Consider the following 19,748-nt stretch of genomic DNA (forward strand, 5'->3'; position numbering starts at 1 on the left):
TTATTGCATTTTTTTTTTAGATTTTCCGAAATTAGCCAATAAATTGCCTTGACCTATTTTGTTTTCTTTTCTAATTAAAGCGTATATTTTACCTATAAATGGGTTGTAAGAGGTTCTTTTAGGTTAGAAGAATACCTAAGACCAGGTAGCCGGATACGAACCTAGGTCCTCCGCGCAGTGCCTAGTGCATTAATTGAAGCAATCCCTACCATAAGTATTTTTTTATTGTGTTTATTATGAATTACCCCGGAGGTACACAACACTATGTCGCATTTTTAATTTTTACAGGAGAAAAGATATTTTTCGCGGTCTTTTTCTTACTTATAAGCTCACGGGAGTTATTTTGCTTAAATCTTTGGTGGATAATAAGTAAGATAGGTGCACCATAAGTGATGGTTGGGTAATAAAAAAAAAAAATTTGTATTAAAACCATTAAAAACAGAAATTTTGAAAAAAAATGGACTAAGTGTTGTATACCGTACGGTATTCATCTCTACGGAAGCGCGAAAAAATCGAACATCAAACAGTCTAAAATTCTAAGAACAATAGTTACCGCTCCCTTCTACGTCTCCAATCACACGATACACTCAGATCTAAATATTCCTCTCGTTTCTGAAATAGCCCAAACTCGATACACAAAACTCCACTCAAATCTACACGGCCATTACAACCCTCTGATCCACAACATGTCTACTATAAGCACTTCCTTCAAATCCACAGCGCAGACTAAAGCGGCGGTGGCCAAGCGACCATCTCAACACATAACGCCGACCTCCTAGGATGATCGCTGTGTAAGCTTGCCAACGTGGCCAACTAACGGCTTCCATCACTGGATGGTCGTCGTTCACTCCACACATGTCTCTTGGTGCACATGCATGTGCGCTTACGTATATGTAAGTGCATATACAGGGTGAACCAGTAAGTATTGACCATAGGCCTACTGTGTGTAGTAAATCTAAAGTGGAGTTCAAAGACGTATTGGCCAACTTCATATTTTTCTCTGTTCTTGAGTGACGCCACTTCAAAGTTTTTTTTAAAAAATCATTACTTTTTTGCAATAAAAATGTTATTACTCAGAAAGTTTTAGTCCAAATTCGATTTTGATGTCACGATTAGAAAGACAGATAAATTTTCTAAAAATTGATACCATTTCGAAGCATAAGTTATACTCCAAACAGCCTCAATCTTCCTCTGGATGCTGGAAAAATAAAAGTAATCGAAATTTTTAAGAAAACTCATTAGGCCCTTACGTGACCATTATCAGACCTAGGTGCTGGCACTTTTTATAAAAGTTTCCTTGTTTAATGGGCTTTCAAACGGTATATCATTTTCCTGGATTTCTTTTATCCTCGTACGAGAAATTACGTTTGTATTACCAGAAAACGTCTTCACACTGTACTGGGTGATACTTCCTGGGGGTCAAACACAGCAAGAGAGTTATGCCCTTGTTGTGCAAACTAAGAACCAAAGTGACTCTGGGCTGGGGCAAGAATCAGATCACTCTGATTACAGGCCTATTCACAGGGCACGTAAGGTTCAGAAAGCACCTGCACAAGGTAGGGCTTATTAGCTCAGAACCGTTGTGCAGATTGTGCTAGGAAGAGGAAGAAACGGCCACTCACCTGTTATTCGATTGCGTTGCGATCGAGTGGTTTGGGCTATAGATCTTTCGAGACCAAAGGAGATAGTAGCGCAAAAAGAACTAGTAGGGAAAGTCCTCAACCTCTTTAGTAGGGGAGGTTTCGGCTATTAAGATCCAAAAGGGGAAGGCACTATAAGCCTTTTGTGGCTGCGGTGCCGTCGGGCGTAGGTCCCGTCCCGTTTTCTAAATCTAATCAAATCTGAAGTCCTGGTTATTATCAGTGAACCCAAAAAATTGAAGAAAAGTAGAATAGATTTAGGGAAAAGTTTTTAGAGTAGTTCCCTAAAGAATTTTTTTTTTAATTTACTAAACAAAACAGTTTGGTTGTTGGTATCGTATTCCCAAAATAGAGACGTACAAATTCCGGTTTTACATATGTAAATTGTCATGGGAACAGAGTGTTGTTACTTTAATATAAATATTCGAGGATAAATGAAAATTAAACTTGTATGTGTTATGTATACAAGATAAAATAGACAATTTAGTTAGTATAGCATGCCCATGAATGCAAGTTAGGTGACATAGGCTAACAGTATTGTTTAAACCAGTTGCAGGTCTGGCGGTGGAGAATGGCCGTTCGACGAGATGGCAGTGCCGTCGTCCAGTAGTACCAGGAATATCAGCCAGCTCTGCGCTATCCAAACTAAAACTAGTTTACAAGATTAATCTGTTTGTTTTGGATTCGTTAGTATTCCAGCTAGTTTAGTAACAATATCGCGTACGTTCACCAGTAATTCCTGTAATTAGTATTTTCCGGTCGTACTGAACTATGGATGAAGAGAGAAAGGAGAAGAAGAAGGTAGCATCAACGTTCACTATTGATTCATTGATTGGTAAATGTGATAGTGTACAATCATCAGCCACCAAAACTGTGACCACAACCACTGATGATAATGATAATGATAGTTGTGACGACACAATGACTATAGTGCATAGTAGAGGAGGACTTAGTGGCCCACCCTGGCCATCTAGACAACATCTACATCATCATCAGCAGCACCACCATCAACATCATCATCATTCCCCATCATCGCCACAATCAGTACCACAACCACCAAACACACATCATCACCATCATCCACAGCTAACACCATACCTACCGTTACCCTTACTATATAATTCGTGGTTACCATTTTCACCGTTATTATTGCCAAACGATATGGTACCATATATACCATCATCACAGGCGCAAGTATCACCACCTCCATCATTGAACACCCATACTAACAGTGATGATTCAAGATCAGAGTCTACTAGTCCGTTAACACCGCACGATCTGACCACTAAATCGCCGCAAGGTATGTATTACAAAAAAAAAATTATTTTCTTAAAAAAATATATATAAAATTTCAGTTTTTTTTAAAGTAGGTATACCAACTTTAAAAGCCTTTTAGGCTCTCCTGAACAGCCTCGTTTTCGGAAAGTTTTGTGTTTAAGTTATTATTGGCGCAGGTCAGGCAAGTTTTTCCTTAACGTTTTCCGTTTATACATCGCATTTTTCCCCTTTTCAGCAATGTTTCGACCGGATGAGGTCTGCTGAAAAATTTAAGGTATCCTAATTAACAAAAAACCTAATTTCTTATCCGGAAATTCTGATTGACTGGTATCCCAAGACCCATCATTCTTTCCTATCCACAAAAATCTAAGTTGATGTTTCTGAGAGGTAGCATCTTTGGCCAATCTTTCTACACAATGCATTTAACGAATATCTGTACCCATCTAGAAACTAACCTCTTTATGTATTTAGTTGATGTAACAACACTCATAATGATACGCATAACAAAAGTAACTTCCAAAGATGCATCACTTCCACTGAAGGTTTCAGAAATAGAAAATGCAGCAGAGTGAAACTAAATTTCAAAATATTATTTTCTTCATAAATCGCACTCGCTATGATTCTCTGAGAACTCACTATCTTTGGCTGTTACCAAAATTGGAACAAACTGTTGAAAAGAATCAAACTGCAGAAAATGCATTGAACATATGATTGCAGTTTGCAGTTTTGAATAAAAACAACTATACAGGAAAAGACTATTCAAAAATAGATCCCAAATTTTGTTAAATTCTTTTCTGCCAGGAACCTATCTCCAAAAAGTACAAGCCCTTCTATCTTTCATCTAATCAAAATTTTTTTTTGTATTTATGAAGTATTGATTTAACCACTCACTTTAAGTAGAGCTAGCCAATTGTGATAATTCTGTTAGATTTCCTTCAGTTAAAAATGCAATGACCTGAGCTTTAGAAAGTGTTACCTCAGAATAACTCCTCTACTCTGACTATGAGTAAATATGATTTGGTTGCGACGCAGTAATAGCAATTTAACTTGTCAATCCAAATCTCTATTGCAGTGCGTTCGACGAGTATGTTGTAAAAATATAAAATTGTCATTAACTATAAAAACTCGAAATTTCAATAAAATACAATAAGAATATTATTTGGTGGGATGTTTCCTTTATCTTACCAATAGAACTGCGGTGGGAGCCAGCCAAATGATAAGTGGTTGGTCCATGTTTGGTCTCCGCATTAGAGATTGGGGAATTACGCACACAAATAGAAGCTCTCAACCCATGTGCAATGCCCGTTTTTACCTTAGATTGAGCATGATTTCATTTTGCACAGAATTCAAAGCTCTTTTTCTACCTTGTAAAAGCTCTTGCGTCCCTAGTTAACTATGTGCAATGCATACGTGAAGCGGTGCAAGATTTTTGAAAGAGCAAAGAATGCTCTGGTCATCTCATGCACCTAGAGATTGCAGAAAAAGTCGCTTGCAGTGACTATTACGGACGTTGTAAACTTTTTGGTTGTTTTACCCTGCGTTCGACGTGTATACAGGTCATTGTCGTGATTTTAATTTCGCACACTGGAAGGTTTTTTTAAAACTAAATTCTATGCTTAACTGGTTAACAGGTATCCAAAGGGAGCAGGCTTCAGTCTAAAGTATGCTTATTCCTATTCTGCTTAAACATATACGGGCAGACTGTTGATATGAGCAGAAAAAATTCTCTTGAGAATACCAGAATGAGAATTCAGATTGCGAAGATATTCTAAGAGAAGACTATTGCTAAATATGAATTTGAATTATCCCTTAGTGGCCGCAAACTACGAGGGTCGTTTGAAAAGTCCGTGCAAAGTCAGAGAGATAGCACTACTGGCGCGTATCGAGGTTATGTTTAGTTAGTAGCATCTCTTGGAAGAACACACACCAAGTTTCAGCCAGATCGGTCTATTTCTTTGTGTTTGGCATTCGTTTGAATCGAGGAAGTCGAGTGATTTTTAAAAAATGGACGAAAAAGAATTTCGTGTGTTGATTAAACACTACTTTATGAAAGGCAAAACGCCTCAGGAGACTAAAGAGAAGCTTGATAAACATTATGGTGACTCTGCACCTTCGATTAGAACAGTTTATAAGTGGTTTCAAAATTTTCGGAGTGGCGAAGTGACGCTGAACGTTCTGGACGCCCTGTTGAGGTTACTACTCCAGAAATCATTGATAAAATCCATGATATGGTGATGGATGACAGAAGAGTGAAGGTGCGTGAGATTGCTAGTGCTGTGGGCATCTCGAATGAACGGGTACATAATATTTTGCATCAACATTTGGACATGACAAAACTATCCGCAAGATGGGTGCCGCGATTGCTCACGCTTGACCAAAATCGAAATCGTGTGAAGTGTTGCAAGGACGGTTTGCAGCTGTTCCAGAAGAATCCGCAGGACTTTAAGCGTCGTTTCGTCACTGTGGATGAAACATGGATACATCACTACACTCCTGAGACCAAAGAACAATCTAAACAATGGGTTACCAAGGGGGAATCTGCGCCAAAAAAGGCGAAGACCGTTCCTTCGGCCGGAAAGATTATGGCGACTGTCTTTTGGGATTCGCAAGGAATAATTCTCATCGACTATCTGGAAAAGGGTAAAACTATTACAGGTGCATATTATTCATCGTTATTGGACCGTTTGAAAACCGAATCAACAAACTAGAGTAGCGTTGGACGAAGTGTATAAGCCTAAAAGGAGACTATGTTGAAAAATAAAAAAGGTTTACCCTAAAAAATTAAGTAGTTTTTATTTTTGCACGGACTTTTCAAACGACCCTCGTACATGACGTTCACCGCCATGTTACTTTTATAAACCCGCGTTCATTTCCCCTTGGTACTTCGTTGCCTTTTAGTTATTATAGTCTGCACATGCATGAACAAGATATTGCAGTTACCTTCCACTTCTTTTGCTTGTTAAAAATAAATTAAATGAATCACATTGAAGTCTTATAGTTTTCAATACTGTGCATCATAAACACACAAAACTTCTCCGTCAGTTAGTAACATGATTTACAAAGTGAAAGAGAGATGTGTTCTTTTTCAAAGGTGCTCAACATCTAAGGTCCTTCGCACCTGACAATGTTGCTGGATGACACTACACTAGCTCACTATAGACTAAAACAATCATTCTACTGAAATACACTCATCCAAATAAATACAATTACACACATTAAATCTAGCTAAAATGCATTTTCTCCTTCACTCACTCTAAATTTACTTATACTAATCGCAAATTTGTGATTGGAGTACTTGATATTGCTCACATCATATTAATAACCTAATCTAAGATAAAAACTTATTTACAGAACATTCACAGACCCACCCTCCAAAATACAGTGGCTCCTGAAGTCTCTCCCCGAAGACCTAAAGTTTGGGATTGATACCCCCCCCTTCATTCACACCACAGTCGCTCATCCTATCTGTTAACTAGCCACCGAAACGAACCATAACTATTTACAAAGACGGCTCCAAAACAAGACCAACGTAGTGTCATATTAGATTATATAAATTTAGATCTTTAAAGAGTATTGCAAAGCTTTCCTTGCAGCGTCTTCATTATCGTCCAGGATCTCTTTCACACTGTTACCCATGTTTAACTTCCGCCTAGCTACAGGGGTCGGCAACCTATTTCAAGTAGAGAGCCATTTCTCCTTAGAAAATTTTAATAAATCTTACCAAGAGCCGCAAGGATGATAGTGTAAATAACTCTGTAGATAAATTTGTATTCACAAATTATTATTTTATGATATTCAATAACAATTAAATGTTTTATATATTTATTTTCATATATTACAAAGTAAATAAACAAATAGATAATAACTAAACCTGTGTTTGAATGAAAATGGCGGCAGACCTATATATTACGTACTGTATTTTAATATAATTCTATTCAATTTCAAACCTATCACATTTAAAATTCTTTTTGAAAAAATATCTTTACTTTAATAAATGCAATTTTCATTTGTTTCAATAAAATTGAAATATATAATTTATTTCGGACAGGCTGAAGAGCCACAAAATTTGGATAAAAGAGCCGTATGCGACTCGCGAGCCGCGGGTTGCCGACCCCTGGCTTAGCCGATGTAAAAAAAAAGTAAAGTAATTGCCTATTTTTTCAGGCGGGCTTTACGTCCAACTACCAATTAGGTGTCGAGGACGGAGGTGACTAGCAAACATACTTTACTGTAAATTTCTTTTATTAACCATTAAATAAAATCCAAGGCCTAAGACCGCGGATCGAACCCAGTACCACAATACATATTAGCTTTGCAGGTCTCGCCTCTTAACCGTTCGGCTACCATGGCGCCTCTGGTCTCTCTTCAAAATTCATAAATCTTTCGCCTTTTACTAAAGATTTCCCTGGAGAGGGACTACTTGATGAGCCTAGCCCGATGTATATTTGGTACATTCCACGAAAATATGATGGACAGATAGTAAGTACTACATTGCAGGTCCCACAAATGGGTTGCCGCTCATCTCTAAAGCTATATAGCCATGGGTTAGCATTGTATAGCCTATTCTTAATCTTGCAAGTATGGATTTACAAAGTATTAAGATTTTAAGCCCACATAAACTTGAGACCATGTGATAAGGTCATTATGAGGTTATTTCCCCTACAGCCTCCAAGGTGTAAAGCCTTGTCCCTACCACAAAACCGCAATCATTCTTGTCACTCTTACTGTTCTAGTCACTCTTGCTGTTTGTACTCAAGAGAATAGGATCCATTTAAGCGGATAATAAGTTTGTCCTGTCATGGATCTAACCCACCCCCCCACCACCAAAAAAAGAGGTGCTTTTGTATTACTAAAGGGATAGTTTGCCTCTAAACTAAATTCACTATAGTAAGGGTTGTAGTTCCCATGAGATGGATATGAAAGCCACCAAACTATTCAGAACCTATGGGTGGCAAGATCATCATCTGCGTCACAATGTGGTGTATGTGTGTTAGCCTCCCCCAAAGAACCCCCCTCTATCCTTTGCACAATACATTGTTATGTTAATGTTCTTTTAGTGGAACAATCAGTAGAACGGCTTATTGTTATTGGTTGACACTTTCTATCCCCAACAGGGCGGCTGTGGCACGTGACTTCGTCCTGATCAACGTTTAAGTGTTTATCTGTGTACATGGATACATGAAAAGAAGCTGCGGCGACAGTTTAGTCAAGCCATTTGGGGGATAATTGATGTAACATGTAAAATGGATTGAAGGTTTTTTTTTTTCATTTGCTGCACACAAATCCATTTCAAATCGGATTATTATAGCCCACTCTTGGGCACAATGTCATCTACAATTATACAGGGTCCATTTCACCTAAAGTGTTTTTTGTTTTCTATACTCAGATGGGAATGAATTTACCACTTCAGACAATGAATCTAAAAACATTTTTTTATTTATCTACTATATCTACTTTCAATTATTGCCCTAAAGAAAAAAAAAAAAGAATACTGTATTTCTATTTTGTGTACCTACTACCAAGCGCCACGATAGCCAAGCGGTTAGAGGCGATAGCCCGCTAAGCTTAAGATGTATTGCTGGTTAGTGGGTTCGATTCCCGGTCTAAGCCTTGGTTTTTATTTATCATTATAAATAAATTAATATGAGAAATTTTATACTAAAATATGTTCGTTAGTCGCCTTCGGCCATGTCACCTAATAAGTATGCAAATTCATCTTACGTTACACTAAAACAGAAAAAGTGCCTAAAAGACGCTTCAATATTTACTTGGTAGAATTCAATCAACTTGAATACACTTTCCAGGATTTGGGAGGAACAGTGACAGGAAATGGGGGGCATACTTCCGTTTGAAGTGTATAATGTATGATTTAGCAAAGAATAACTGCCAATTTCAGTCATTGATATATTTTTATTACCTGCGAAGCTAATATGTATTGTGGTACTGGGTTCGATTCCCGGTCTTTAGGCCTTGGATTTTATTTAATGGTTAATAAAAGAAATTTACAGTAAAGTATGTTTGCTAGTCGCCTCCGTCCACGACGCCTAATTTGGTAGTTGGACGTTAAGCCCCGCCTGAAAAAATAGGCGATTATTTTATTTTTATTTTTATTACGCCGAGCTTACGACCTAGGGACTAGATCAATCTTCAGGGCTAATTGACAATGTAATATTTTTACATCATTAACACTGCATTGCCAAACCGGAGCCAATTTGACTCTAAAAAAAAATATGAATGGTCTCTGTTTCTCCACAAAATGCTCTTAGATATGCTATCCTCACTCTCTCACCATTCGATAGTCACGAGCTGAAGACCGTGGAATTCTTAGTTTCCTTTTGCAGATTAGTTTTCTTGAATCATAAGAGTCATTTCGACCCCTGATTGGTAATATAAGTAGATTTTCTGTTATTAAGTATCTTGATTCCAGATTATTGCCCAAATGCTTATTTGATCAATTTAAATAATTTTCACAGAAAGTATCAAGGCACAAAAAACAAAAGCCTCTTTCTAGAATTGATTTTCTATCCGAATTGCAGCAAAAACTTGCAGCGAATTGGGTGATTTCCGATTCGTGTCAACAGCGCACAGTAATTGAAAAAAAATAGTGAATGTAATTTTAAAAAAATGAAAAAGCCCCCTGATCAGAAGGCAGTCAATCAGGATTTTAGAAAATACTGAAATCACTGCGATCCTAAGTTGAAGTTAATTCCTTCTGCGTGAAATGTTAAAGCCGATTTGTGGGCAAAATTTGTTTTTTCGTTCTTAATTCCTATTCTTTATCATCCTTCAATGCAAATTTTATTATTAAAATTGAAATCAATCTAAAAAAAAATATAAAAAATAAATAATGGAGTCAATATCACTCCACATTGGCAATAACTAAGTTCGAGCATTGGCAATGCAGTGTTCAAGGATTGGTGTGTCTTCTGTCTTATCTGGCTCATGAATTGAGTGAGATCCTCAATGGATTCTGAGGCACAATAAAAATATATCAATGACTGAAACTGGCAGTTAATTTTTTCATCCTATTGAAACTATGAATCAGTCACTAAAAATAATGAACAGCAATGGTTTACGAACTTAGTAATGTGGTAAGAATAAATATGTTTAGGCTAAGTTTGTAAAGGTTATAACTTAAGTAATTGCAGTACGAGGGTCGTTTGAAAAGTCCGTGCAAAAATAAAAACTACTTAATTTTTTGGGGTAAACCTTTTTTATTTTTCAACATAGTCTCCTTTTAGGCTTATACACTTCGTCCAACGCTGCTCTAGTTTGTTGATCCCTTCCGAATAATAGGATTTGTCCAAGTCTGAAAAATAGCCATTCGTTTCTGCAATCACCTCCTCGTTTGAATAAAATCTTTTTCCCGCCAGCCATTTCTTCATATTGGGGAACAAATAGTAGTCCGAGGGAGCCAAGTTTGGAGAATAGGGGGGATGTGAAACGAGTTGGAACCCTATTTCCATTAAATTTGCGACCACAACTGCTGAGGTGTGAGCTGGTGCGTTGTCGTGATGGAAAAGGACTTTTTTGTGGGCCAATCGTGGGCGTTTTTCTTGCAGCTCGGTTTTCAAACGGTCCAATAACGATGAATAATATGCACCTGTAATAGTTTTACCCTTTTCCAGATAGTCGATGAGGAGTATTCCTTGCGAATCTCAAAAGACAGTCGCCATAATCTTTCCGGCCGAAGGAACGGTCTTCGCCTTTTTTGGCGTAGATTCCCCCTTGGTAACCCATTGTTTAGATTGTTCTTTGGTCTCAGGAGTGTAGTGATGTATCCATGTTTCATCCACAGTGACGAAACGACGCTTAAAGTCCTGCGGATTCTTCTGGAACAGCTGCAAACCGTCCTTGCAACACTTCACACGATTTCGTTTTTGGTCAAGCGTGAGCAATCGCGGCACCCATCTTGCGGATAGTTTTGTCATGTCCAAATGTTGATGCAAAATATTATGTACCCGTTCATTCGAGATGCCCACTGCACTAGCAATCTCACGCACCTTCACTCTTCTGTCATCCATCACCATATCATGGATTTTATCAATGATTTCTTGAGTAGTAACCTCAACAGGGCGTCCAGAACGTTCAGCGTCACTTGTGCCCATATGGCCACTCCGAAAATTTTGAAACCACTTATAAACTGTTCTAATCGAAGGTGTAGAGTCACCATAATGTTTATCAAGCTTCTCTTTAGTCTCCTGAGGCGTTTTGCCTTTCATAAAGTAGTGTTTAATCAACACACGAAATTCTTTTTCGTCCATTTTTTGAAAATCACTCGACTTCCTCGATTCAAACGAATGCCAAACACAAAGAAATAGACCGATCTGGCTGAAACTTGGTGTGTGTTCTTCCAAGAGATGCTACTAACTAAACATAATCTCGATACGCGCCAGTGGTGCTATCTCTCGGACTTTGCACGGACTTTTCAAACGACCCTCGTATTTACAATAATTTTTATGGTTTTTGTTTTTTTAAAGGCAAAGGCAAACATGAGATGACAAACTTAGGTCAATGAAAATGAATTTCTTTAAATTTTCTAATAAATCATTTAAATAATTATAGCCAGACAACTACGACAAACGCTCAAAACTCTCACTACAGAACAAACGACGACTCTATACAGCTCTTCTCACCACCAATATGAACTTACGGACTCGAACTTTATGGAACAGCTAAAAAATCCAACATCAATAGACTGAAAACACTCCGATCCAAAATACACCGCCGCATAGTAGACGCTCCATTCGTATGTTAGCAACCACACAATACATACAGATCTCCAAATTCCAAAATTCTTGCCAAAATCCGATATAAAAATTTTCACCAAAAACTCTCACTTCATCCCAACCTTTTAGCTGCAAACTTGTCTTCAACTACAGCTACCCTCCAATCCTCGAAGACGGCTGAGGCGCCGTTGGCCCCGTGACCAACTGGGTGACTAATGGCGGCCATCACTGGATGACCGTCATTCACGTCTGCCACGCTATTCATATACACTCATCACATTTACTTATTGTACCCTGTAGGTGGTACAGGTGTAAATTTCATTAAAAGGATAAATAAAAAATAATAATTATTATTATTATTCTAAGTTCTTAGTTCAATACTGCTTTGAGATTCTGAATAAATTTATTAATAGTTTGTGAAACTATTAATAGTGTGTTTTTTCTTCACTTTTTTTCCTATTGATCACGATAATTATGAATTTGCAATTATTAAGAGAATACTAACAATTGCAAAGCAGTTCTTCACTAAAAATAGGAGAAAACATTAGAGAAGGCAAAAAACGAAAATTGCCGAAAATTACTGAAAATTGCCCAGTTTTATTAAAATAAGCAAGAACCTAAGAAGTACTTGTAAAAAAAAAAGAAAGTAAATTGTACTTTTTGCCAGTAATTATTGTTAAATGGTACTAATTTGTTTCACTCGAATCAGTAAATCGATAATAATTATTGTTACAAATTATAAGAAGAACGAGTAAAGCGGAAATAGGGTATCATTTTGCTAAATGGTAGCAATCTACTGTTTAATATCCATTTTCCCCCCACCCGCACCCCTTGTGTACACAAAATACCTAGTCATTTACAAGAAATCGAAAAGGCTGTGTTAGAGTCTAATGTACCTTTGTTTCATTATTTCTTTATGTTCGTGTACTTGTAATTTATAAAATGGGTAAGCACTTCATTATTGTGTACTATATTTTTTGTATAAATTGTTAAAAACCTTCTGTATTACAATCAAAGATGGTCAAGAATTGTTTCTTTAAGTTCCCGTCCCTTGTGCGCCGTTGGTTGATCAAACATTGATCAATTCAGCCAACATTAACTTCTTTACTTTTTACTTCACAATCGCGCCACATTAAACACTTTATTGTTTTGGATCACGCTATCCTTTACTTCTAATTTCCAGCAAAAATAAATAACTAAACTGATCAAAAAACAATTCTTATACATATTTATTGTTTAATTGATTTTTATTACCTTCCCATTCTTAAAAAAGCAAACTTTTTTGTTTTTAATAAAATAGAGTGAATTTTTCTACAAATAAACTTGTTTTGTTTGAGTAAATAACGCAAAAAAAAGAAAAATAACATTTGGTTTAAATAAAGAGCAAACCCACGAATTATTTATAAATATTCAAGTTTGATTAAACAAAAGTTGTTTAATTTATTATTGAAGGAAACAATAGTATTAAGCCTTTAAGCATTTAGTTTTATGTATCTCCCTTAATATTTGTCAAAAGTTACATAAAACTTTGTTTATTTAATCGAAATTCAGTTTAACTTTTATTAGCCTAACTTTATTTGAAGAAAACTTAATTAACAGTAGTATAGTTTAGTTAAGCTTTAAGTTTAAGTTTTAGTTTAAACTTTAAGTTTAGCTTAACATTAGTTAAACAATATATTTTTCTTAGAATAGACCACACGAACTCACCATCTTATTAATGCACTTCCACTTGCGAAATGAAATTGTTTAAAATGTTTTTCTGCATCTGTCCCAAAAACTACCTTCATGCCAGTGATTAGAGCGAAGCCGCTTAAACCCATCATTGTGTCGCCTTTTTGCAAATGGCTACGATACTATAACGAATTATTTAATTACCAGATTAAACAAGAATCAACCCAGATCTTTAGCCCATATTTAACTAATGAAGAAAGCTATCTTTAATTTTTGATTATCTTCTTATAAATGTTTACTTTGTTGTATTCTTTATGTCTATTGTTTAAGTTATTTTGATTTTTTAGTAATTAGCAGCTCTAATGAATGAGAAAATTTGAAATAAAACGAGTTCATTGCTTTCTCTCTCTCTAATTACAATTTTGTAACTTCCAAGCGACAAACTCACTTCAATCTCTTTAGCTCTTTATTAGAAACTTAAGTCACCTAGCTCTTGTTTGGGCAACGTTCTCGATTTTTTTGTTAGTCTTAAGTTTTTGTTAAAAATACGGGTGCTCTTGCAACTAACTACCAACAGATTAAAACCTGATGATCTCTAATTCCGTATCTTACCACCTGTTCAAGCAACATTTTGAAGTTGTTTTTTTCTCTTGGTATCTGGCCTCTTGTACTTAGGAAACCAGACACTTAAATGTTGGGAAAGAAATATCTTTGCGTGTTAATATATCTAAAATAACATCAATGATTATCTTCTTATAAATGTTTACTTTGTTGTCTTCTTTACACCTATTGTTTAAGTTATTTTGATTTTTGGTTTTTGATTTCTTAGTTGTCTATCTAATCTATAAACCCTATACATGACGTGCGTCTATAGAATTTTGATTTTGAATTTTGACGTGAGCTATAGACCAAAACCTCAGCATCACTAGCTGCAGTCGCCATCTTTTTTTGCTCCTTCTCTCTTTTTTACTTTTTCTTTTTTTTAAAATGGGGGAAATTTGAATTAAATTGAATCTTCCCGTAGAACCTCTTGTATAAGGGGGCAATAAATTGACATAATAGCTACAGGATTCATAAACCACTGGGAAATTCACATCTCGCTAGTTCGGATATCGTGGAAAGTGTATATCAACAGTCAGTTTTGCCATTTTCCGACAGTTTACGGCCACCCTGAGTGCTGGTTTTAGCAGTTGCCTCCATTTATCTGAATTTAGGGTTCACCATTTTAAGATTTCAGAGTTCTCAGGTCGTTTTACAATCTTAATTTATCCAAGAGATTATCACTAAATGCAGATTCTATGATGAAAACTATTGTTACTAGCTGTGTCTTCTTTTTCTGTTTTTTAATTCCAAAAAATAATAAGCTGCTACCAATCCTCCGACAGCAATGGCGCCGGCCATGACAAAGAATGTTCCTATACTGACTGGAGACTCACAGAACCAAATTGCGAGGCTCTGCTAAATCCCTCCCACATCTAAAATTTAATGCCTGTTCTAAATTAATTCTACTTTATGCCAAAATATTTCACAAATTGGTTATTCTCCTTTCTATCGTAGTATCTCTCATTTTTGACAAGTTTAATTTTGTAAAGTAACTAGGCATTAGATAACGCGACAGGTTTCATTCTCTGCCGGTAATATGTATATTTTATCTAATTTAAAAAAGTAACAATCATAACGCGTCGTGAAATTAGTTTGCCCAAAATATTTTACGATATATTTTATTCTGGCTTAAAGATCAGTAGTACTCATTTTACCCAATCTTGATTCGTCTAATGACCCTCATAAATTCTTGACACCACACTGTTCAGTCCAAAGTAATTAGCTACTAATATAAATCGTTGTTGCAACTTAAATAAAACTGAGGAGCTAAAACTAAATAGACAAACCAACGGAAAAATAAGCTAATGTTAGCAAACAGGACCAGTTAGTTTGCAAGGCGATGATCGCTATACTGAGGCCGTGCCACAAGGCCATCAAGGCAATTATTGCACGGCAATTATATCTGCCAACAATGTTTAATTGTGGGTTCTAATGAAAACAACAACAAAAATTAATTACTATATTAAAAGCAGTGTTCACTGATTAATTAAGACTTAATTGTTAAGCAGTTAATCTAAGTTAATAATACTATCGTGTACATTTTTTAATTCTAATTACACGGCACAAACATCATTAACTCCCGCTCAATTCGACTTGCCGCGGTAATTTTTGTTTATCCAGTTGTAAGTAATTTGTTATTTATTGCCGGAAAAACAACAACAAAAAAAAAGATAACAAAAAATCGATTCAGTGAAGGGGCACTTCTAGTTGCCTAATTTGTTCAATTTCTTTCGATTTATTTATCGATTTTTTTCCTTTTTGAGTTTTGCTGTCAGACTGACAAACACAAACATAAAACCAGTTTTTTTTTAGACTCAACGCCTTACTACGAATATCCCCTTCGAATATTTAACAAATTAATAAACATGCTATTCAAGTTAATTACTGCTGTTAATAGAAATTAATAGGATTGTAATTAATATAGATGACACAGGAACGCATGTACTGTGATTTCTATGCTCTAAATCTCGTATATGATGCATGTGTGCATTTTATTATTTTTTTTTGTACACGTACCTACTTTGGTAAATCATTATTTTATTATTGTATTTTTGCAATTAAGTACAATAAAAAAAAAGTACGTTGATAAAGCTAATATGTATTGTGGTACTGGGTTCGATTCCCGGTCTAGGCCTTGGATTTTTATTTAATGGTTAATAATAGAAATTTATAGTAAAGTACGAGGGTCGTTTGAAAAGTCCGTGCAAAAATAAAAACTACTTAATTTTTGGGGGTAAACCTTTTTTATTTTTCAACATAGTCTCCTTTTAGGCTTATACACTTCGTCCAACGCTGCTCTAGTTTGTTGATCCCTTCCGAATAATAGGATTTGTCCAAGTCTGAAAAATAGCCATTCGTTTCTGCAATCACCTCCTCGTTTGAATAAAATCTTTTTCCCGCCAGCCATTTCTTCATATTGGGGAACAAATAGTAGTCCGAGGGAGCAAAGTCTGGAGAATAGGGGGGATGTGAAACGAGTTGGAACCCTATTTCCATTCATTTTGCGACCACAACTGCTGAGGTGTGAGCTGGTGCGTTGTCGTGATGGAAAAGGACTTTTTTGTGGGCCAATCGTGGGCGTTTTTCTTGCAGCTCGATTTTCAAACGGTCCAATAACGATGAATAATATGCACCTGTAATAGTTTTACCCTTTTCCAGATAGTCGATGAGGATTATTCCTTGCGAATCCCAAAAGATAGTCGCCATAATCTTTCCGGCCGAAGGAACGGTCTTCACCTTTTTTGGCGCAGATTCCCCCTTGGTAACCCATTGTTTAGATTGTTCTTTGGTCTCAGGAGTGTAGTGATGAATCCATGTTTCATCCACAGTGACGAAACGACGCTTAAAGTCCTGCGGATTCTTCTGGAACAGCTGCAAACCGTCCTTGCAACACTTCACACGATTTCGTTTTTGGTCAAGCAAGAGCAATCGCGGCACCCATCTTGCGGATAGCTTTGTCATGTCCAAATGTTGATGCAAAATATTATGTACCCGTTCATTCGAGATGCCCACAGCACTAGCAATCTCACGCACCTTCACTCTTCTGTCATCCATCACTATATCATGGATTTTATCAATGATTTCTGGAGTAGTAACCTCAACAGGGCGTCCAGAACGTTCAGCGTCACTTGTGCCCATATGGCCACTCCGAAAATTTTGAAACCACTTATAAACTGTTCTAATCGAAGGTGCAGAGTCACCATAATGTTTATCAAGCTTCTCTTTAGTCTCCTGAGGCGTTTTGCCTTTCATAAAGTAGTGTTTAATCAACACACGAAATTCTTTTTCGTCCATTTTTTGAAAATCACTCGACTTCCTCGATTCAAACGAATGCCAAACACAAAGAAATAGACCGATCTGGCTGAAACTTGGTGTGTGTTCTTCCAAGAGATGCTACTAACTAAACATAACCTCGATACGCGCCAGTAGTGCTATCTCTCTGACTTTGCACGGACTTTTCAAACGACCCTCGTATGTTTGCTGGTCGCCTCCGTCCACGACACCTAATTTTGGTAGTTGGACGTTAAGCCAGCCTTAAAAAACTGGCATTTCTTTACCTTTACTTTAAATTGTGCTAATAAAAGGGAAATCTCAAACCGATGTATTTTACTTTGACATTAAGTTCCTATTAGACAGGGTGTTCAGCATAAGATTACGGTAACTTCGGGAGGCGATTCTGGGGCATCATTTGCAACAAAAAATTCCATATAAACTATGGCTCGATTCGGCTCCGTTTTATAGATATTTTTAATTTTATGTTTTTTCAAGGTACTACTACTTTTTAGCAAAACGTTGTCTATATTTCTCAAACTATTAAAGCTACAGCTATTTTAATAAGCTCATTAGAAAGAAGGTTAAATTTCCTTTTAAATAAGCTAATTTGTATTCCAAAATAATAATATTAAGTATTTTACTTTGTGGCCCAAACATAAGAAATAGCAAGTTTCTGATTTTTTCCATAAACTTTGACTTCATTTTTCTCAAAAACATTTTATATGAAAAAACCGTGCACTATTCAGGAAAAACATCTACATACGATTACCTTTCGAACGGTATACAATAATTGGGGTTATGTTAAAAATTGATGCAGAAATCTGTGATTAATTGCAAAAAAGTAGGCCTCAAAACAGCGTCGGCATCATGAAAGGAATTCACCTACCATAAGAATATAACTGATCAGAATCATCAAATCCAGTACGATTTTTTGCAAACGTGTAATTTAATAATTAATTAATTTAAGAACTATATTCAAAAATATAAAACTTACATTAAAAATAATAAAATAAAATAAAAAAAAGAAAAATGAATATGATGTTAAATGGGTGATAGGTATCAATTTCCAAAGAAAGGATTTTCGTTTAATGAGTTTAGATCTGTGTGTTATTCTTTAGTTAATTAAAGAAATATGTCAAATAATGTGAATAAATCACAGAAGTGAAGAGCTAATGTATAAGCCAAGAACAGGAGATTGTGATTATTCATTAGCTCTTCACAACCTGTTAATTCCAAAAGTCTATTGAGTAGTTCAAGAAAATCTGTGTTTTATTCACATATTTAGCATATTTTTTTAATTAACTAATATTTTATTTTATTATTTTTAATGTAAGTTTTATATTTTTGAATATAGTTCTTAAATTAATCGTACCAAAAAATCGTACTGGATTTGATGATTCTGATCAGTTATATTCTTATGGTAGGTGAATTCCTTTGATAATGCCGACGCTGTTTTGAGGCCTTCTTTTTGCAATTAATCACAGATTTCTGCATCAATTTTTAACATAACCCCAATGCATTGTATACCGTTCGAAAGGTGATCGTATGTAGATGTTTTTCCTGAATAGTGCACGGTTTTTTCATATAAAATGTTTTTGAGAAAAATGAAGTCGAAAGTTTTGGAGAAAAAATTAGAAACTTGCTATTTCTTATGTTTGGGCCACAAAGTAAAATACTTAATATTATTATTTTGGAATACAAATTAGCTTATTTAAAAGGAAATTTAACCTTCTTTCTAATGAGCTTATTAAAATAGCTGTAGCTTCAATAGTTTGAAAAATATAGACCACTTTTTGCTAAAAAGTAGTAGTAACTTGAAAAAACATAAAATTAAAAATATCTATAAAACGGAGCCGAATCGAGCCATAGTTTATATGGAATTTTTTGTTGCAAATGATGCCTAGAATCGCCTCCCGAAGTTACCGTAGTCTTATGCTGAACACCCTGTATACAGAACGTTTTACAAAAAAAATAAATAATAGATCGATTAATTTAATCAAAATAAATTTTAAAAATCCTAGTACTTCCACTGGTAAGCGGTAAGTAAAGTCAAAAAATATTGAATTAAAATTATCCTAAGAATTTTGTTGAGGTGCGGTTAATAAATATTGTAAAAAAAAAAAATCTTTTTTTCTGCAACCATGTAGGAATGTTCTCATTACTCAATTAAAATCAGCTGCGTAATGCCCAACTTCCCTCACTAGTGGGGAAAAATTCCCATTAGTGTCACTTTCCTCACTAGTGAGTGGAAAAACTTTATTGTGCTTCCTTGATATAAGAAGTTTTGTTATTAACATAAATATTTTCTGTAAAACTTTAATAAGCTTATTTAACGTATCTAAATAATTAAAAAACGAATATTAAAAAATAAAATAAAAATTGAAAGGAATATAGAAATAAAAATAATACTTTAATAAATAATTAGATATTTTTAATTATAACAGTTAAAAAGGTTATAGTGTTACCTTATAGAAAATTAAAATGGATTCTAGTGATTCCTGTTTAGAAAACACTCCTCCATCAATAAAAGAAACAGCAGAAAATATAATAAGTA

The 19,748-nt window shown here is 35.5% G+C and overlaps 1 protein-coding gene, 1 long non-coding RNA gene and 1 other non-coding gene across 4 annotated transcripts in view; 2 read left to right on the plus strand and 1 right to left on the minus strand.

Annotated features, from left to right (window-relative positions):
• Nucleotides 1–19,748, minus strand: part of LOC141454638 (uncharacterized) — a 115,034-nt gene that overhangs the window by 69,367 nt on the left and 25,919 nt on the right. The window lies entirely within an intron of this gene.
• The window catches only part of unpg (homeobox protein unplugged), a 47,125-nt gene that overhangs the window by 8,262 nt on the left and 19,115 nt on the right, over nt 1–19,748 (plus strand). The window contains exon 2 of the mRNA XM_074129087.1: nt 2,191–2,940. Coding sequence (XP_073985188.1) covers nt 2,412–2,940 — 529 coding nt within the window. The 5' untranslated portion in view covers nt 2,191–2,411. The remainder of the gene's footprint in view (nt 1–2,190; nt 2,941–19,748) is intronic.
• On the plus strand, nt 7,268–7,387 carry LOC141454836 (U5 spliceosomal RNA). The gene has a single exon (XR_012458984.1). It is a non-coding gene; the product is annotated as a U5 spliceosomal RNA (small nuclear RNA).

This window comes from Rhodnius prolixus, unplaced genomic scaffold, assembly GCF_049639745.1.
Source record: "Rhodnius prolixus isolate KJV_2025 unplaced genomic scaffold, Rpr scaffold_9, whole genome shotgun sequence".
NCBI classification, from domain to species: Eukaryota; Metazoa; Arthropoda; class Insecta; order Hemiptera; family Reduviidae; genus Rhodnius; species Rhodnius prolixus.